The following is a 19,036-nucleotide window of genomic DNA, read 5'->3' on the forward strand; positions in this document are numbered from 1 at the left end:
TATTTTTAAAGAAATCTAAGAGAACTTTCTAACTAGCCTCATTTCCTTGTGTCTCTTTGCTTGTATTCTAATAAATTGTGAAGAAGTTTTAAACATGTGTTATGTGTATAAAGTACATTTATATATTGGTAATTAGAAAATACTCTCTTATTAGAAACACTGTTTTAACACTGTTAGTAGCACTCATCTTTTAGAAACACATTAAGAATGTAGTGCTCATATGAAATAGATTTAAAAAATAACCTCCTATTATGTTTTTGTGTCTTCAAATGTGACAGAAGTGATGGTGAAAGTTCATGTTGTTGATCTAAAGGCAGAAACTGTAGCTGCTCCCATAACTGTTCGAGCTTACTTAAATCAAATGGTTACAGAGTTCAAACAACTGATTTCAAAGGTAAGTTTTAAAATTGGTCAGTGAATATCTTTTGAGGGCCTGCTGGAGGCACTATGTGATATAGTTATAAGTAAAATGTAGGCTCTACCTTAAGAGGCAGTTTTTATAGTTAGGGCACAACTCTAGTAGGAAAGGACATTTCAGATAGAAGGAACAGATTGAACGAAGTATGGAGGCAAGAAAGCATGAAGCAAATACACATAACCATGATTTTGTGAGCTTTGGGTGGATCATTGTGAAGCGGGCCTGGAGATGTAAATTCAGTTATTTAATGGGAGGCTTTAAACAGGAATAGTGAAAATTTGGGCTCCCTTTTGGTGCAGGCAATAGAGAGTAGATTTTTTTATTTGTTTTCTTTTTTAAGTACAGCAGTAATATGAACAGATCTGTGTTATAGATTGAAAAGTCTGCTGACAGTAGACTGGTGATTCAGATGGATTGAAGGAGAGTCAGAAATGGGGATGAGGAAGCTGTTGAAATAATTCAGTTGAAGGCATATGGCTGGAAATGAGAGAAAGTAGAGCTTATGATAGATTGTGAGAGTGATTATATAAATAGACTCTGTATGACTTTTAATTGGTGAAAGTTGGCGTAAAACAGGAGTACAGAGACCCTGAAAAGCTTCAAATTTGGGTGACGGAAAGGTAACGATATATTAATAGCAATAGAGGAGTGAGGTGGGGAAGCAGACTCGACAGGGAAGGGAATGAGTTAAATATTGGTCCCATTATGCAAGTTGGTGATAGAGAACATAGTCTTGTTCCAGATTTTTGAACTGGAAAAATATGATGATGAAAACATTTAAATTTCTTTGGGGAATGGGCTAGTCTACTTCAGACAAACGGTTACTGTCTTTTCAGGTGTCGTGTACACTATAGAACCTTGAACACACAAGCAGGCAAAATTTTACAGGGTTCTCCAACTCGCGTAGTGAAAATTGTTCAGTAATTGAAAATTAGGAAATTGAATCTGATTTTCAGCCATTTATCTTTTATCTCATTATCTGGAGATTTAATACCAGTATAGCAGGGTTGCCATAAACATTAAAAAATAAGTGCTTTGTATGAAAAAAATTGTAAATATTATAATAATTGGTGGCAATTATTATGTTAAACACAAAACAATGACTTCTAACACTTTTGCCAAAGTAATAATATTCAGGAGACAAACGATGTTGCAAAATTATATTTTTTATGATTAAATTGCTAATAAATTCATACTATGGTAATATAATTGCTCTTCATTTAAACAATACAAATGCTACATGTAAAGAATTTCAGTTTAGTCTGGAGTATAAGCACTCACATAGGATACAAACACACACACACACATAATGAACTGATTCCTTCCCTGATGAAGCTAATAATCTTCTTAAGGAAAAATATGTTTAAGAAATAAATGTAGCACTGCGGGGTCACGCAGCCTGTGATCCTAGCAGCTCCGGATGCTGAGGCAGGAAGATCACAGTCAGCCTCAGCAATTTAGTGAAGTCCTAAGTAACTCAGTGAGACCCTGTCTCTAAATAAAATACAAAAAAGAGCTGGAGATGTGGTCAGTGGTTAAGTGCCCCCGGATTCAATCCCCAGTGCCAACAAAAAAAAAAAAAAAAAGAAGAAGAAGAAGAAGAGGAAAAGAAATGTAGTCAAAGGACATTGTGCTAGCAAATATCATTTGTTTTTGTTTTTGTTTTCTAATAGTGAGAATTGTATACAGGGGTATATTACCACTGAGCCACACCCCCAATCCTTTTAATTTTTACTTTGAGACAGAGACTAAATTGCTGAGACTGGTCAATAACTTGTGATCCTTCTACCTCACCTGCTGGAATTACAGGTGTATGCCACTATACCCCACATAAATATACTGTTTCAAAGTATAATGAAGCTGCCTGAAAATTTGATGTTCATAGCTGACACCATTAGTTGTATTGAAAACAAATTGTTTTTAAATAAATTATTTTTATTTGCTCATTTTATCTGAAATTGATAAAATTACTACAAAAATTAAGCATGTGGAATTTCAGAATAACTTAGTATTAATCCCATTTTCAACAGATTAAAACTGATTTAGTAAAAGCATCAACAATTTATTTACAACATATAGCAGGGCTTATCAAAAAACCAAGATGTTTTAACTGTTGGTTTGACATCAACTCTCAAAGTCAATTACTCACTGCCTTTAGAATCACATCACCTCTACATGATGTGTGAGAGGAGTAGAATCTTTAGCAAAAAAATCCTACCTTTAAAATAGTTTCAGAGCATACATTTACAAGAGTTACTTTGTTTTTCTAATTCATATCTTAATTAATGGATATAACTAGTAATTTTTTCCTTAGGTTCTCCAAAAATTTTAAAACCTCTGCCAAAATTATTTTTCTCTTTATTTTCTCTCTGATATTTTTTAAGAACTTTCTACATCAAGCAGAAGTACTTTTGAAAGAGTACTTTTTTATGAAATTACTTTCATTGTAGGCCATCCATTTACCTGCTGAGACCATGAGAATAGTACTGGAACGCTGCTATAATGATTTGCGTCTTCTCAGTGTACCCAGTAAAACCCTGAAAGCTGAAGGTTTTTTCAGAAGTAACAAGGTATGTCCTTTTTTATCTTTATTACTATTTTCTTTGCTGATAATATGTGAAATGAAGTTCAATGTTATACACTTGGCCTCCTGAGCTGTCCACCATGTGTCTGGACCTGACCTTTATAATTTGCCCTTCCTCCCAATAATTACCTTCCTTAGTAGTCAGGTTCAATCAGGCTTCTTTCTCTCCTTTGAATCAATTCTTTCTGTGTGTGTCTCCACTTTGTGTGTACCACCACCTGGAGTGTTATTTCTTCTCTCTACATTTGTTTTACAAGCCTCAGATTAGTCCTGCCTCTTTGGTGAAGGTTTAATGACTGAATCTACTTACAATGATTATGTCTTCTCAATTTTGTTCATCCTTGGCTTCTTCCAAAAAGATAGTTCTTTATACTGAAAGCTGAAGGCAAGCCTGCTATACAGAACATTATCATTTTGGATTTATCACATTTTCCAGTCTCATTCATCTTAGTGCATCTTAAGTCTTATATCTCATTTAACCATTTTCAGTATTTTTAAAATGTTATTTTCATTCACCTATATCCTAATACTTTTCTGTGTGTCGTTTTTTAAAAAATACATTATCTAATAGTTCTGATTTGTATCATTTATTAGCTAATAATAGTGTTATTTTATGCAAAAATAATGCTATTGATAGTGCCAATTTTGTGTATGTGCATTTCCTTTCTTTAAACTTTTTGTTATGGAAAATTTCAAACATATACAAAAGCAGAGAGACTATAGAGTAATGCCCTTCCATGTCCCCATCACCCAGCTTCTACAGTTATCAACTCTTTTTTCATATGTATTTAACTACTCACTTCCTCCAAATTATTTGAAAAATATCCTCTGCATCATCTCGTTTCATCTATTAATAATGTGAACATGTATCTCTCTGGGGTGAGAACTCTTTTTAAAAAGTAAATGTGATTTTAAAAAATAAGTATAATTATATACCTAAAAAAATCTAAATGTTTTGAACACTATCTAGACCATATTCCAATTTCTGTGACTATCTTAAAAAACTTTTTTTCAAATAAAGGGAAGTATGGGGAAGCAAAGTTCATGATATATTTAAGACATAATGTATTTCTTAAGCTATAGAATTTCTTGTGTTGTTTGTTTGTTTGCTTCCTTGCTCTTTATTTGTTGTAAAACCAGATCATTTGCTTATTAAATGTCTTTAAAATTTGGATTTATTTATATTCCTTTATTCATGCTCAACTTTAGCTTCCTAAAAGGCAGCATGTATAATATAAAATGTTTTTATAAATAAGCAGCCCAGTAAAGAAAGTGTATGTGTTTGTGTCTATCCATATCTGCCCATCTTGGCATAGTTTTATGGCTAATTGCAAAGACTGATGAGTTTAATATTTCTTTTATTTTAGTCTCCAAAACAATGCAGTATCCTTTGGAAACACTATCATCACAATTTTATGATTTATTATGCACAGCCTTATATTGATGTTATTCTAATGATGAATAAAAATATCATTAACAAACTACATTGTAACTCTTTAACTTACTATTTAGGTGTTTGTTGAAAGTTCCGAGACTTTGGATTACCAGATGGCCTTTACAGACTCTCATTTATGGAAACTCCTGGATCGACATGCAAATACAATTCGGTTATTTGTTTTGCTACCTGAACAATCCCCAGGATCTTATTCCAAAAGGACAGCATACCAGAAAGCTGGAGGTGATTCTGGTAATGTGGATGAAGATTGTGAAAGAGTCACAGGACCTGTAGGGAGCCTAAAGTCTGTGGAAGCTATTCTGGAAGAAAGCACTGAAAAACTCAAAAGCTTATCGCTGCAACAACAGCAGGATGGAGATAATGGGGACAGCAGCAAAAGTACTGAAACGAGTGACTTTGAAAACATTGAATCACCTCTGAATGAGAGGGACTCTTCAGCATCAGTGGATAATAGAGAACTTGAACAGCACATTCAGACTTCTGACCCAGAAAATTTTCAGTCTGAAGAACGATCAGACTCGGATGTGAATAATGACAGGAGTACGAGTTCAGTGGACAGTGATATTCTTAGCTCTAGTCATAGCAGTGATACTTTGTGCAATGCAGATAATGCTCAGATCCCTTTGGCCAATGGACTTGACTCTCACAGTATCACAAGTAGCAGAAGAACTAAAGCAAATGAAGGGAAAAAAGAGACATGGGATACAGCAGAAGAAGACTCTGGAACTGATAGTGAATATGATGAGAGTGGCAAGAGTAGGGGAGAAATGCAGTACATGTATTTCAAAGCAGACCCCTATGCTGCAGATGAAGGCTCTGGGGAAGGACATAAATGTATGTACTTCAAAAGGAAATGGTTCTTTGAAACAGCATCAACTTTTTCCTCATTATAATTTTTAGTTGAGAATTGGTGACCAACTGGTTAATCAATACATTAGTCAATAGTTATGTCAAATTTTGTGAAATTGTTTTTTTTAAAAAAAGATAATTCAATATTAGGAAAGAATAATGATAAAAATGCCAAGTTTAAAAAAAATGAGGAATAGTTAAAAAAATAACTGACCCTCCCCCCCAATAAAAAAAGCCCGGATAACTTTAGAAAATTTGATATTCAATGCCCAGAAATTTTTGGGGGGGCGGGGGGGCTACTGGGGATTGAACCCAGGGGCACTTAACCACTAAGTCACATCCCTAGCCCTTTTTATTGTTTATTTTGAGACAGGGCCTCATTAAGTTGCTTAAGCATCTTGCTTTTGTTGAGGCTGGCTTTGAACTCAAGATCCTCCTGCCTTAGCGTCCCAGGCTGCTGGGGTTTCAGGTGAGCACCACTGCGCCTGGCCCCAGGAAAACTTTTTATTTGTGCATTCTCTCTGTCTCCATTGCAATCAAGGACAACTTTTCCTCACCCCTAAAAATCCATAATTAACGGGAAAGTCAGACTTCAGGCAGGGTACAAACTAGAAGCTCTGAATTGTATAAATCTCAAAAAGATGAAAGAGATCTGCCAGTGTGGGGGTGTGAGACAAGCAGTAACAACACAAACATACAAATATGTAACATTCTATGAGTTTTTTTTAAAAAAGAACATTTGAAAAGAACTTTAATGAAACCTCATACTAAAACTAGCCAAAGAATTAGCAACACAATGAAGTTCAAAATATAATTTTTTCAAATGTAAAAGAAATATTTGAAAAACAAAATTAATGAAACAAATATGACCCCTTATATTTTTAGTTTTGAGAATGCTTATTTTCCCTTAAAGCTTCTCTGAAATTAATAAGACTTTGATGTCTTTTTTTGACAAATAAGAAAACTGAAGCTCTCAGAGGATGAATAATTTGCTTAAAAGTACATACAGTCAGTGAATAGTGGTACTATTATTAGAATAAAAGGCTTCTAATTGAATGCACATGCTTTTACATTTGGCAGAAAACCCTGCTTTTATATCTATCCATTCTCCCACCCCATTGGTTATTTCCTGAATCCATTCTAGATACCTGCATAGCTATTGGAAGTAGAGACGATTAAGATGTAGCTTTATGCTGCATCTACCAGGGAAGAGGTGTACAACCAAAAAAAAAAATAGTGCTATAATTATTGAAGTCTGAGAATTCTTTTAAAAGAAAGTTGTAGAAATTATTAAATCAGTACTTAAGTATATAAATTCGTGCTTTTGGCTATGTATTTCCAAGTAATAATCATAAGACTTCCATACATATATCTTACAGAGAGTCAGGTGTGGGAATGTGGATTAGTCACACAAAATGGAGATAAAAATCATATTATATAATGCTTTAAGCTTCTATGGAGCTTTTACCTAGGCTGCTCAGCATTATTTCATTTTAGTTCTCTTAACATAGAATTATTATCATTAATTAGTTTTCACTGGTGAAGTAACTGGCTCAAATAAGTTAAAATATTTTGCTTGGGTCACACCACTCCATAACTGCTGTCACTGTTATTTTTCTTACATCATAGTAATGAAAAAATAGCTACTCTGCTTCCTTAGCATAGTGAATCCATCAAAGATCTGGGAAAATTAAAAGTAGCTCCTCTTTAGGAAAAGATTGTTCTTTTAAGTGGTCTGTTTTAGAATAATGTGTAGAAAATTTGGATGATTGTCTTAACCTTTGGAAGAATTTAGTTGGAAATACTTATTGTTTGAAAAATCTCATTTCTATCATAGGATAGTAAATAAACCTTTTTTTTTTTTTTTTTTCCTTATACTAGGGATTGAACCCAGGGGCACCTTACCACTGAGCTACATTCTCAGTGATTTTTATGTTTTATTTTGAAGCATAGTCTTGCTAAATTGCTAAGGCTGGCCTCAAACTTGCAATCCTCCTGCCTCAGTCTCCCATAGTTGCTAGGATTGGTGTGTGCTATTGTGTCCAGTTGATAAACTCTTTTAAAAGGAACATTGCTGGCTATTTTAACCTTTTTGGAAATTCGTACTAGACTAATTTACTAGTATTCACTGAAATAATAAATATAATGAAGAGAAACCATCTGCTACAGTTTACATAGGCTTTCAGAAATCATACACAAGGTTTATTTAGATCTACTCAGAGTACAGCAAAGTTAGCTAGTCAAAGTCAAGTCTACTATATAAAGAGGACCCAGGAAATCATTCAGGAATATGCCTTTTTGTGTTTAGAAACTCCTTCAGAGAAAGGGGAAGAGAGATAATAAACAGGAGCCAGGTTTTTCAGGAGTAGGTACTAAGAACAGTTCATCACAGTTCCTCAGTGATCTCAAAGTAGGTACCTAGGAAAACAAGTGAGCAGCGAGTAAGTGACAAAATGGCCAAGTATAACAGGTAAACAAAGAACCTGATACCCGAAGAGTGACATGTTCTACGCAATATAGGCATTGCACTTAGGAAATAATTGAACTGGTCATTGTCAGTTATGACCCAGGAATTGTTAAGGGAGTTTCTATAGATGATTCTGTGGAAATACTTTATTCATGGGATCTAGTTATAGTTTCTAGGACCCTATATATAAACAGGAGGGCCAAGGTAGTAAATTGTAGTGCATTTGTACTGAAATATTTATGTATGATTTTTCCTCATTCAAGAAATACATATTTAAAAAAAAAAAAAAAGAAAAACCCTGAAGATATTTTGAGGTTGTGTTATAAAGAGACTGAATTCTCCACAGTCTTTTTTAGAGGTAGACAAAAAGTGGTATCATGGTCATCTCTAAAACTGAAATAATTAAGCCAATAAATTAACAATTCTTTGCCAGGACTGTGCTAAGCAATTTATCTGTATTGACCCAACTGAGATATATAAATGCTATAATGTTCGAAAGTTAGCTAGTCAAAATCAAGTCTAATATATAAAGAGGACCCAAGAAATCATTCAACCAGGACTTTTAATCTTTTGTTTCTACTCATCATTTTGAATGATTTTCAGTAAAAAAAAAAAAAAAAAAAAAAAAAATTTCTATCTTCCTATATATACAATATTACTAGAAGTTAAAAGGGAAACCAAATTGGCAGTGTTATTTTGTATTTGAATAATGCTGTACTCCAACAATAATATGTGAGATTAGTGTTATATGATTCTACAGCCATGTATAGGACTAAAGTGACAAAACAGATCTAGCCATAGATTTGGCACTGGGAATTGAACTGAGGGGTGCTTAATCACTGAGCCACAACCCCAGCCCTTTCTTTTTTTTTTTTATTTTGAGACAGGTTTCTCACTAAATTCCTTAAGCCCTCACCAAGTTGCTGAGGCTGGCCTTGAACCCGTGATCTTCCTGTTTCAGCCTCCCAAGTCCCTGGGATTATAGGTATGTGCCACCACGCCTGGCTAGCCATAGACTTTTGATTCTCATCAAGTAATTTTTCTGTTACCATCTACCCTCAAACTGGCTATCAGAAGCTTGCTGGCCAAAAGCATCTTTGTTGATGTTTATGGGCACTCCCTAAAGTTTAGAAGTTGACATTTTAAACAACCTAAAAGAAATGGCTGCCTCATAAGATACATGATAGCTGGGCATGGTGGTGCACATCTGTAATCCCAATTTACTCAAGAGGCTGAGGATCACAGGTTTGAGCCCAGCCTGATCACCTTAGTGAGACTTTGCTCAATGATAGAATGCCCCTAGATTCAATCCCTACTACAGAAAAAAGGGATATAGTAACAAAGTTCATCACATTTATATTTTCTTCAAATTTGTAGTCGTTACATTGTCTATAATGTAACTATATCTTCAAACCAAGAAAAGAGCCAGTGAACACTAATTCATTTGAAAAATCCATTAAAAAAAAATTCATATATCCAAGTTCGGATGACCTGAGAATGTAAACCTGTAGTGTTCTTAGATTCTCATCCTTTACCCTTGTCCTAGATTTTGTAGAAAAACGTGACCTACAATCAGGGGAGTCTCAGGGATGTAGAAGGGCCATGGACCTGAGGCAGCATGGCAGTTCCTGTACTTAGCACTGAAACGAGACAGCTAAGTTAAGTTTTTGTAAGAATATGAGGACCAGGATAAATAGAACATTCTGGAAACAACCTCATGAGCTTATAAAATAAGGTACAAAAGATTGAAATGATTAAGCATTAGAAAAAATATAGCCTATCAAAGATTATCATATTATAATGCCAAAGAGCTTGAATTTAAGCCCAGGGGAAGTGGGAGTTTCTGGTCCACTTAAATTCAGTTCTGCTACAGTCCAAATACATGGTTAATATGCTAGTCTTGAATTTTTTTTCTGGTAGAAATGCCAGAACTAGATAATATTCTAACAGTTTTGTAGGTATTTGCTGTATTCCTGGCACTCTGCTAAAAGCAATGATAAATGAACAGTATCAAAATCACAGTACACCATGAGGCAGGTACTAATATTATCTCCTTTTTTTTCACAAAGAAACAAAGGTAAAAATGCCCATGACTTGCTCCATGTTCTATAGCTAGTAAGCAGAGGAGGCAGGTGAAACCCAGTCAGAGCCTACACTATTACTGTGTAGAGCTTGAAATGTGTGTAATTTAAAAGAATCCCTGTAGTTTGGTTTTGAAATTCAGCAATACAGATAAGTAAATAAGCACTTAAATTATCTCAGAACAGTTAAAGCTGTCATATATTATCATATATTATCATATAGTCAGTGTCCTTGTTTGTCTTCATCCAATACAGTATATTATCTAAAAGTCTAAGAGATACTTTTTTCTGCTTACTATATAAAAAGAAATTTATGATCTGTTTCATATACTCAAAGAGGTTTCTTTTACATTTTTGTTCCTTTTTTGTTTTGGTTTTTTTGTGCTTAGGGTTGATGGTACATGTTGATAAAAGAATTACTCTGGCAGCTTTCAAACAACATTTAGAGCCCTTTGTTGGAGTTTTGTCATCTCACTTCAAGGTCTTTCGAGTGTATGCCAGCAATCAAGAATTTGAGAGCGTCCGACTGAATGAAACACTTTCATCATTTTCAGATGACAATAAGGTTGATTAATCATTGAATAATTAGATCTCTTTTAAATGTTAGATTTGAGAACACCTTGCACTACTTCCTACTAAGGTGGAGTAGATACCTTAAAAGAATAGTTTTTCTTTGATGTTTATTTGGAGTGTTTTGATTATTGATATTCTTTATTCATCCATCAAATAGTTGTTAAATGTTAACAGTGCATCAGTTACTGTTCCAGGTCCTGGGCATTCAGAGGTAAAAGATATACCTGTTCTCAAAGAGCCCATAGTCTAGGGACTTTTGGAAAACAAAACTTGAACAATGAAGTGAGAATGGGTTATCTTTCTGCTGAGACAGTGTATCTTTAAAAAAAAAAAAATTTTTTTTTTTTTTTTTAATTTATAGATTACAATTAGACTGGGGAGAGCACTTAAAAAAGGAGAATACAGAGTTAAGGTGTACCAGCTTTTAGTCAATGAACAAGAGGTGAGTGATGCATCAAAGAATGGTTATTTTTTATAGTTACTGAAAATATAATAATGACCAGTCATTTCTTTTTATGGTTTTAGTTTTGCAGATCATATTGTCTCTGTTGCATCTACTGAAGTCTGCCATTGTAGCACAAAAGTAGTCAGAGATGATAATATGTAAACTAATACAAAAGAGACTATATTGTAATAAAATTCCATTTATAAAAACAGTGGTGAATTTGACTCTCAGGTCATTATCATCACCTTGCTCTAAAATGTCACTATAGTGCAGGAGTGAGGCAAAAATTTTCCTGTCTTTAAAAATAAGTTTGTATATGCTTGCTTTCTTGGAATGATCATAAAATGTACAGATGGATAGCAGCTCACTGTAAAATCTATAGAGACTTTTTATGTCCAGAGTCATTTTAGTACGTAACAAGTATTTATGTAGTATTTACTATTTGTTCTCCAAGTGCTTCTAAAAGCTAACTCATTTAATCCTTATAAGTTAACTCCATGATTTAAGTGCTATTTATTATTCCCATTTTATAGGCAAAGAAACTGTGTCACAGAGAACGTAAGGATCTTATTAATGGTCACACAACTTGTAAATTGTGGTATTAAGGATCTAAGCAAGCTGGTTTTTAGAGAGTAATCAATAAAAGATTTAGTTCCTGTAATGTAAAAGTCTTGTGGCTAATACCCAAAAGAATAAGACAAAGATCCTATTTTCAGGATGTTTATAACATCTTATTGGGAATGTAGACAAATAGGAAAATTGTAAATTTTTCATAAAATGCCTGTGTTCATTCAGCAAATACTTCATCAAACATGTTTCATATTTCTTATTTGTGACCATTATGGTCATTTTGACTTACATTTCTTATGAATTTGGGGTTTGTGGATCTATGTTTCTTTTCAGACAATTAATTAATGTGCTCATAGATTTAGTATGCATTTCCCTCATTTTAGTCCATTAAAGTGGTTCCTTTTATCATCAAAATCGCAATCATTTGAGCTAGGGATGTTGCTCAGTGGTAGAGTGCTTGCTTAGATTAGCATGCCTAAGGCCCCAAGTTCAATCCCCATGGCTACAAAAAAGAAAAATAAAATTGTGATCATTTTATTACAAGAAGGAAAATGTGAGTACATTATTCTAGTTAATCTTCACAGTGACTCAGTGAGAAAGATACCATTCCCAACTTAAATGAGAAAACTGAGGTACAGAGTACAGAGACAAGAAAGCTGAGCTGGTAAGTCTGGAGCTAAGATTTGAAACTAGGAAAATAAGACTCTTAAACTTAGGCCCTTCACATATTATTAAAAAATGCAAATAAAATGTCACCATAATCCTTATTTTAATGTATAATTCAAGCTCTAATTATTTATGTTTATATTCCCAGCCATGCAAGTTTCTGCTAGATGCTGTGTTTGCTAAAGGAATGACTGTGCGGCAATCAAAAGAGGAATTAATTCCTCAACTCAGGGAGCAGTGTGGTTTAGAACTCAGTATTGACAGGTAAAGCAAAATTACAGTGTTATCAGCAGTTTGAAGAAAGGTGGTTGTATATTCAGTTGATATAGACTGGTTTGATTTTCTAAATTTGGAAGAATTAAAATTTCTTGTGCTCTTCAGAATTTTAATAGTATTAAATAGCAGATTAGTAGTATTAAGCAAGAATATTAAAATTCTGTTTGAATTTCTTGTGAAGGACATTAAATTTGAAGTACTAGGAGCATTTCTTTACATTTTCCCCAGATTTAATGAATAGCCATTTTACTTTATTTGAACATAGTTTTCTTTTGTGTCAGATTAACATTGTTTTTTTAAGCTAAGAATTTAAAATTATACTAGTTTTAAATATGTTATGTTTGTAGGTTTCGTCTAAGGAAAAAAACATGGAAGAATCCTGGCACTGTCTTTTTGGATTATCATATTTATGAAGAAGATATTAATATTTCCAGCAACTGGGAAGTTTTCCTTGAAGTTCTTGATGGTATTAGCAATATTTTTGTGGGGAAAAGTATTAGAAATACCCTAAAACTAATAGAAGCCTACACTTTTTAATCAAATAATGAGTTATCAGGAATCTAATATGCCATATTACAGATTGATACAATGACTGCTTCTGTCCCATTACTGAGAGTTTTATTTACTGTCCCTGAGTTCTAGTATAATTGCTTCAGTTAATTTTAGAGAACATGTCTTTTACCTTTCTTCTTTCTCTTCTTTCTCTTGATACCATTTTCCTTTTAAATATTTCTTCTTTTTTCTACTTTGAGATCACTAATTCTCTCTTTTTGAAAGTACATTGTATAGCAAATTCTGCTAATATTTTCTTAGCCATGTTTATTATTTTGTTTCTTTTTTCATTATGGCTTATTTTGTATTGAGGATATGGTACTGATAATATAGCAAAGATTTTGAGGTTAAGGACTTAAATTAGTTACCTAGGTGGCCATTACAAAATACCACAAACTGAGTGGCTTAAACAATAGCAATTTATTATTTCACAGTTCTAGAGGCTTGAAGTCAGAGGTCTAGATGTTGGCAGGTCAGTTCCTTAAAGTCTTATAAGGGAGAACCTATTCTATTCCCTAGCTTCTGGAGGTTTGTTGGCATTTCTTAGCTTATAGTTGTAGTACCTCAGGTCTCTGCCCTCATCTAAACATGGTGCTCTTCCTGTAGGCTTGTCTATACCTAAGTTTCCCCTTAAACCATTAGTCCTACCCTAATGACCTCATTTTAACTTGATTACCACTCTAAAGACCCTATTTCCAAACAAAGTTGCATTCTAAGTTACTTGGGATTTGTACTTCATATCTTTTGAGGATGAAACAACCCATAACAGTAATCTAGAAGAGCACTTATATTTGTTACACCTCTTGATTTACTGTCAGCATTATGACATTTAAAATATTGTTTTTGGAAGAAATAGTTGAAGGAAAGATGGCTTTGGGGAGTTCTTACTAGTTCTAAATCTTTTTTTTTTTTTTTTTAACTGTTGTTGCTTAGAAGCATTTTAATTTAATTTTTTTCCTATAGAAATTAAAATACTAATTCTGGATGTTTTATGTAAGCTTATGATAGTCTTATAGAGAGTTCAATAGTACAAACATCTCCCCTCTTTAGAGGCTGTTTCAGTTCTAATTTGGTTTAAATATAAATAGTTGAAATTCTGATTAGTTGAAAAGTTAACTGGAGAGGGAAAGAACTTCTGGGCATCATTTTGTGTGGGCAAGTGCTCCAGATTGCAGATTCCTTCTCTGAGTATCAGGGCCTTAGAGAATAACCACTGTGACTGGGCAGGGACCATGAAGAAAATAAAAATCACACTTGGAAGGAAAGATTAAGTATAATGTATTGGCAAAGATGGTTAGATATCTCTAGTACTGGATTGTGGGTGCCAGCATCAATATCACTTAAGTATATATTTATCATTAAAATAGTTGAATAAAAGTAAGTCATGTAATTAAATCCAAGAAACATTTATTCAGCTGTATCCACCAGATTCTGCTAATTCCTGATGCTACAAAATGAGTAAGAGCCAGAGATTGCCTATCACCTGCAATGTGGTCCATGGGAGAATTAAGAACTACAGACCTGTCATTCTAAAATAATAGGTACTAAGGGTCGAAATCACTGGAATTTGCTTTTGTATATACCAGAGAAGCAAATGACATTGACTTGGACTTTAAAGAATCGCAAAATTTGGGAGTTTATGAAAAGAGAAGAAATAACTGACATGAAAAAAAAAGGAAGGATAAAGTAAACATGACTTGATTATGATTTCAGGTTGGGGTAATAGCCATTAGAGAAGCAAACACTGAAGATCCAGAGGAGAGAGTAATTGGTAAAGCAGCATCCAACAGGAGTCAGGAGGGAGTACTGACTGAAGGATGGCTTATAAAAGAAAGCAGTCGTCTTTGAAGAATGGAAAGAAGAGAATAAACATTTCATTCTTAACTCCTTGGGATAATTGGTTTTTTCGTGTCTACTTTTTTAAAGAATAGCACTTGAAGTAAATCTTTTTGTTTAGTCAGGAACTGTTTAGGGAAAGTCAAAATATGAACCTTTAGGGAAAATAGAATGATGGGCATGATCTTGCATGTTTTTAGGGGTAGAGAAGATGAAGTCCATGTCGCAGCTTGCTGTTCTATCACGACGGTGGAGGCCTTCAGAGATGAAATTGGATCCCTTCCAGGAGGTTGTGTTGGAGAGCAATAGTGTTGATGAGTTGCGAGAGAAGGTAAGTTCATTTTAAACAAAATGAACTAATATCCATTTTTCTTCCACTGCCAACAAGACAGGCCGGTAGGCTAGGAAGTGAATACCAAACACTATTGGCACAGCCTTCATTGGTCTCTGTTACTTCTGGTTGTTCCTTAGAGCTCCTGAGGTTTTCAAAATTGCTTTGGCTCTTATTCATCTAGAAGTGGACCTTCACTTTCTGTTACCTGAAGCAGTTTTCTTAAGTAATTAGAATTAGTTACAAGTTAGTAGATTGCTGTAAGTCTAAAAAAAAAATAGAATTGAAAAATGAATTCAAATGAAGGTCTGTTTTGCACTTTAAGATGAGAACTGTGGGTGCTGGGGATGTGGCTCAAGTGGTAGCGCGCTCGCCTGGCATGCGTGCGGCCCGGGTTCGATTCTCAGCACCACATACCAACAAAGATGTTGTGTCCGCCGAGAACTAAAAAATAAATATTAAAAATTTCTCTCTCTCTCTCTCTCTCTCTCTCTCTCCCTCCCTCCTCTCTCAAAAAAAAAAAAATAAACTGTGAAACAAAATTTAAAAAAAAAAAAAAAAGATGAGAACTGTAAGAATTTAAGGGGAAAGGGGAAATTACTCTATCAGTAGTACCAGTACAAAGCTTTTTTTTTCCCTCTTTGGTCTCTTTTTTTCTTTTGGATACTGGGGATTGAGCCCAGAGCCTCACACATGCTAGTCAGGCACTGTACCACTGAGCCACATCCCCTAGTCTTGCAAAGGCATTTGGATAAATATTTATTTTCATACTTCATACCAGACACAAAAATAAATTCTAAATGCATTAAATGTATATAAGAAAGTAAAATGATAAAGGTACTGGATCACAGTATTAAAAATATGTATATAATCCTGAAGAAAGATGTTTGTAAGCATAATGCCAAAAGCCAAAGAAAGAAAGGAAATACTACATACAAGCTTAAATTATCTGTAGAGCCAAAACCGGGTTTTTAAAAAACTATATATAAACAAAGATAAAAGAGAAGAAAATTATTTAAACCTATATGCAACAAGTTGTCCATAATAAAGATGGACAGCCTAATTTTAAAAATAGGCTAAGAACATGAATAGATGAACAGGCAATTCATAGAAGAAATACAAATTAAAATAATACCATTATGTTTCATCTCTTAATGTGAAGATTTAGAAAATTAAAAAATACCTGGAGTTGTCAAGGTTTCAGGGGAAATGGGCAATATCAAATGCCTCTGATAAATATTCAAATTCAGTCTTTTTAGGGTCAAATTCCACATCTTAGGAATTAGATCTGTGAAGTTATATAAAATTATACTTACGTAAAATTGTACTTATAGAAATATTTATGAATATAAGTTTACGCATTGTAGAAATGTATGAGTAGATTTATGTATGTGTAGAAGACCTGGAAGGAATGTATTAACTTGATTTTTGTCGGGCTTAGCATTTGCATGGTGGCCAGAGGAAAGAATTGCACTTTCTGCCTTTTCTTCTAATTTATTACATCAGCATATTATTTTTTTTTTGGTGGGAGGGGGATCAAACAATTTGTGGGATAAAAGGAAAATAATTTCGAAGTTTATTTTTTTAATTTAACTTATATAAGACCTTTTCTTTTACAGCTTAGTGAAATCAGTGGGATTCCTTTGGAAGATATTGAATTTGCCAAGGTAAAGGCCTGAGAGTGTTAAATCTGTGTATTAATACACAACAAACATGGCTATAGGCATGATCTATGCATTCATTTTTTTTCTCCTTAGGGCAGAGGAACTTTTCCCTGTGATATTTCTGTCCTTGATATTCATCAGGATTTGGACTGGAACCCTAAAGTTTCTACCCTGAATGTCTGGCCTCTTTATATCTGTGATGATGGTGCCGTCATATTTTATAGGTAATATTCCAATATTTTTGTTGCTTGTTCTTGTAATGATAAACTATTTTTAGCATGCATGAATATCTTGTTTACCATAAATTTACTGTTATTTTGATAGAGAATAGTACTAACCAGTAGAAATGCAGTGAATGTCACACATTATAATTTGAAGTTTTCTAGTAGACACATTAAAAATAGTAAAAAGAAATAGGCAAAATTAATCCAATACTTGTAATCCAATTCATCCAAAACTATTATCATTACAACATGCCACCAGTACAAAAAAATGATTTATGGGATAGTTTATATTCTTGTACCAAGTCTTAGAAATGTTGTGTATTCTACTTTCAGTACATCTCATTGTGGATCAGACACATTTTAAGTGCTTGTTAGTCACATGTGGCTAGTGATCACCTAATGGGATAACACAGATATAGAGAAATAATGATAATTTTTGAAGCCAAGGAGGTGTGGGTTCAAATTTAGCCTTTTATTTACCTAGCTCCTCATCTGTAAAATGATTCTATATCATTTTGAGAAGTGAGCTGAGTGCTTAATATGATAAACAGATTAGAGCTCTATAAGATTCCCTAGTATGTGAGATTATATTCAACCTCACCAGTGACAGTCAGATTTTATATTCAACCTTACCAGTGGCAGTCTGACTGTCTAGCTAAGGAGCATCATAGCATTCAAGCATAAATTAATAGAGGCAGTTGGATAACTAGTCTCATATGTAATTCATATTTTAAATAAAGGGATAAAACAGAAGAAGTAATGGAGTTGACAGATGAGCAGAGAAATGAACTGATGAAAAAAGAAAGCAGTCGACTCCAGAAGACTGGACATCGTGTAACATACTCGCCTCGTAAAGAAAAAGCACTAAAAATATATCTGGATGGAGCGCCAAATAAAGATCTGACTCAAGACTGACTCTGCTAGTGTAGCATTTTCCCTGAGGGATTTTTTGATTTTAACTAGATGGTTCACTACTACTGTGTAGTGCCATTATGGCCGGACATGGTTGGGGTAACCCAGTGACACCAGCACTGATTGGACTGCCCTTCACCAATCAGAAGCTCAGTGCCCAATGGGCCACTGTTTTGACTTGGAATCATGTTGTGCACTATAGTCAAATGTACTGTAAAGTGAAAAAGGGATGTGCAAAAACAATAAAAAAAAAAAAAAAAAAGCAAAACCTGCTACTAGAAAAGGGGGAAGGGGAATGAGTAAACTTCTTTTATTGCGGACAAATGAGTAAACTTCTTTTATTGCGGACAAATGTGCACATAGCCGCTAGTAAAACTAGCCTCAAACAGGATGCTCATAGCTTAATAATAAAAGCTGTGCAAAGGCCATGAATGAATGAATTTTCTGTTTATTTCACTGATACACACATTACCTCATTGACAATTCAGAAGTAAATGCAGCGTGTGTTGTCTCTTGGAAAGCAGCAAAAATAGGAGCTGAAGAAAGAAATTCTTAGAACGAGTTGTAACCCAGAAAAGAATTGTGAAGTTGTGTTTTTGTTTTATTTTTTGCGAAGTATTAAGGACATTTTGGAACATCAAAACATTTCCCTTAGACCTATCCCAGCAGGTGGCAGCTCAAATTACTGCAGTTTTGTAATTATAACTGATTGTACTTAAGTTATGGATGTAGAGAATATGTTTCACTTGTTCATTCAGCATGTAAATAAAATTATCCTGTTGAGTTATCATAGTTGTAGTTCAGCTATATCCCATGGTTATTCTTTTCACATATCATTCATTATGTACATTTGTGTACATTGAGAAGTTAGCAGTCTGTGTAAATGTAATCCTCAGTGAGGCTCCTCAGTGCTGGGTCCCATAGGATTGTATTTTCCCTTGTTAATGAGGTTTTTCTGTTAAGCGGCTTCTGTTTTTTTGTTTTTTGGGGGGTTTTTTTGTACATTTATTTTTAAAGATTTACCTTCAGTTTGAATCTTCTAGGATGCTTGTAAGTCCCATTTTAATTTTAGAGTCAGTTTGTAGATCCATGTAGTTTAACTTTGAGGAAATGTCTTAACATACTGAGTAAA

The 19,036-nt window shown here is 34.0% G+C and overlaps 1 protein-coding gene across 2 annotated transcripts in view; it reads left to right on the forward strand.

The window, feature by feature from the left end:
- Usp47 (ubiquitin specific peptidase 47) overlaps positions 1-18,229 on the forward strand; it is a 104,533-nt gene extending 86,304 nt beyond the window's left edge. For both annotated transcript variants that reach the window (XM_076846895.2, XM_076846896.2), the window contains 11 exons: positions 279-394; positions 2,869-2,988; positions 4,515-5,292; positions 10,245-10,420; positions 10,790-10,870; positions 12,258-12,373; positions 12,733-12,851; positions 14,974-15,104; positions 16,724-16,771; positions 16,862-16,992; positions 17,733-18,229. In XM_076846895.2, the coding sequence (XP_076703010.2) occupies positions 279-394; positions 2,869-2,988; positions 4,515-5,292; positions 10,245-10,420; positions 10,790-10,870; positions 12,258-12,373; positions 12,733-12,851; positions 14,974-15,104; positions 16,724-16,771; positions 16,862-16,992; positions 17,733-17,907 (1,991 nt within the window). In that variant the 3' untranslated portion in view covers positions 17,908-18,229. The remainder of the gene's footprint in view (positions 1-278; positions 395-2,868; positions 2,989-4,514; positions 5,293-10,244; positions 10,421-10,789; positions 10,871-12,257; positions 12,374-12,732; positions 12,852-14,973; positions 15,105-16,723; positions 16,772-16,861; positions 16,993-17,732) is intronic.
- The last annotated feature ends 807 nt before the right edge of the window (positions 18,230-19,036 follow it).

This window comes from Callospermophilus lateralis, chromosome 2 (genome assembly GCF_048772815.1).
Source record: "Callospermophilus lateralis isolate mCalLat2 chromosome 2, mCalLat2.hap1, whole genome shotgun sequence".
NCBI lineage: Eukaryota > Metazoa > Chordata > Mammalia > Rodentia > Sciuridae > Callospermophilus > Callospermophilus lateralis.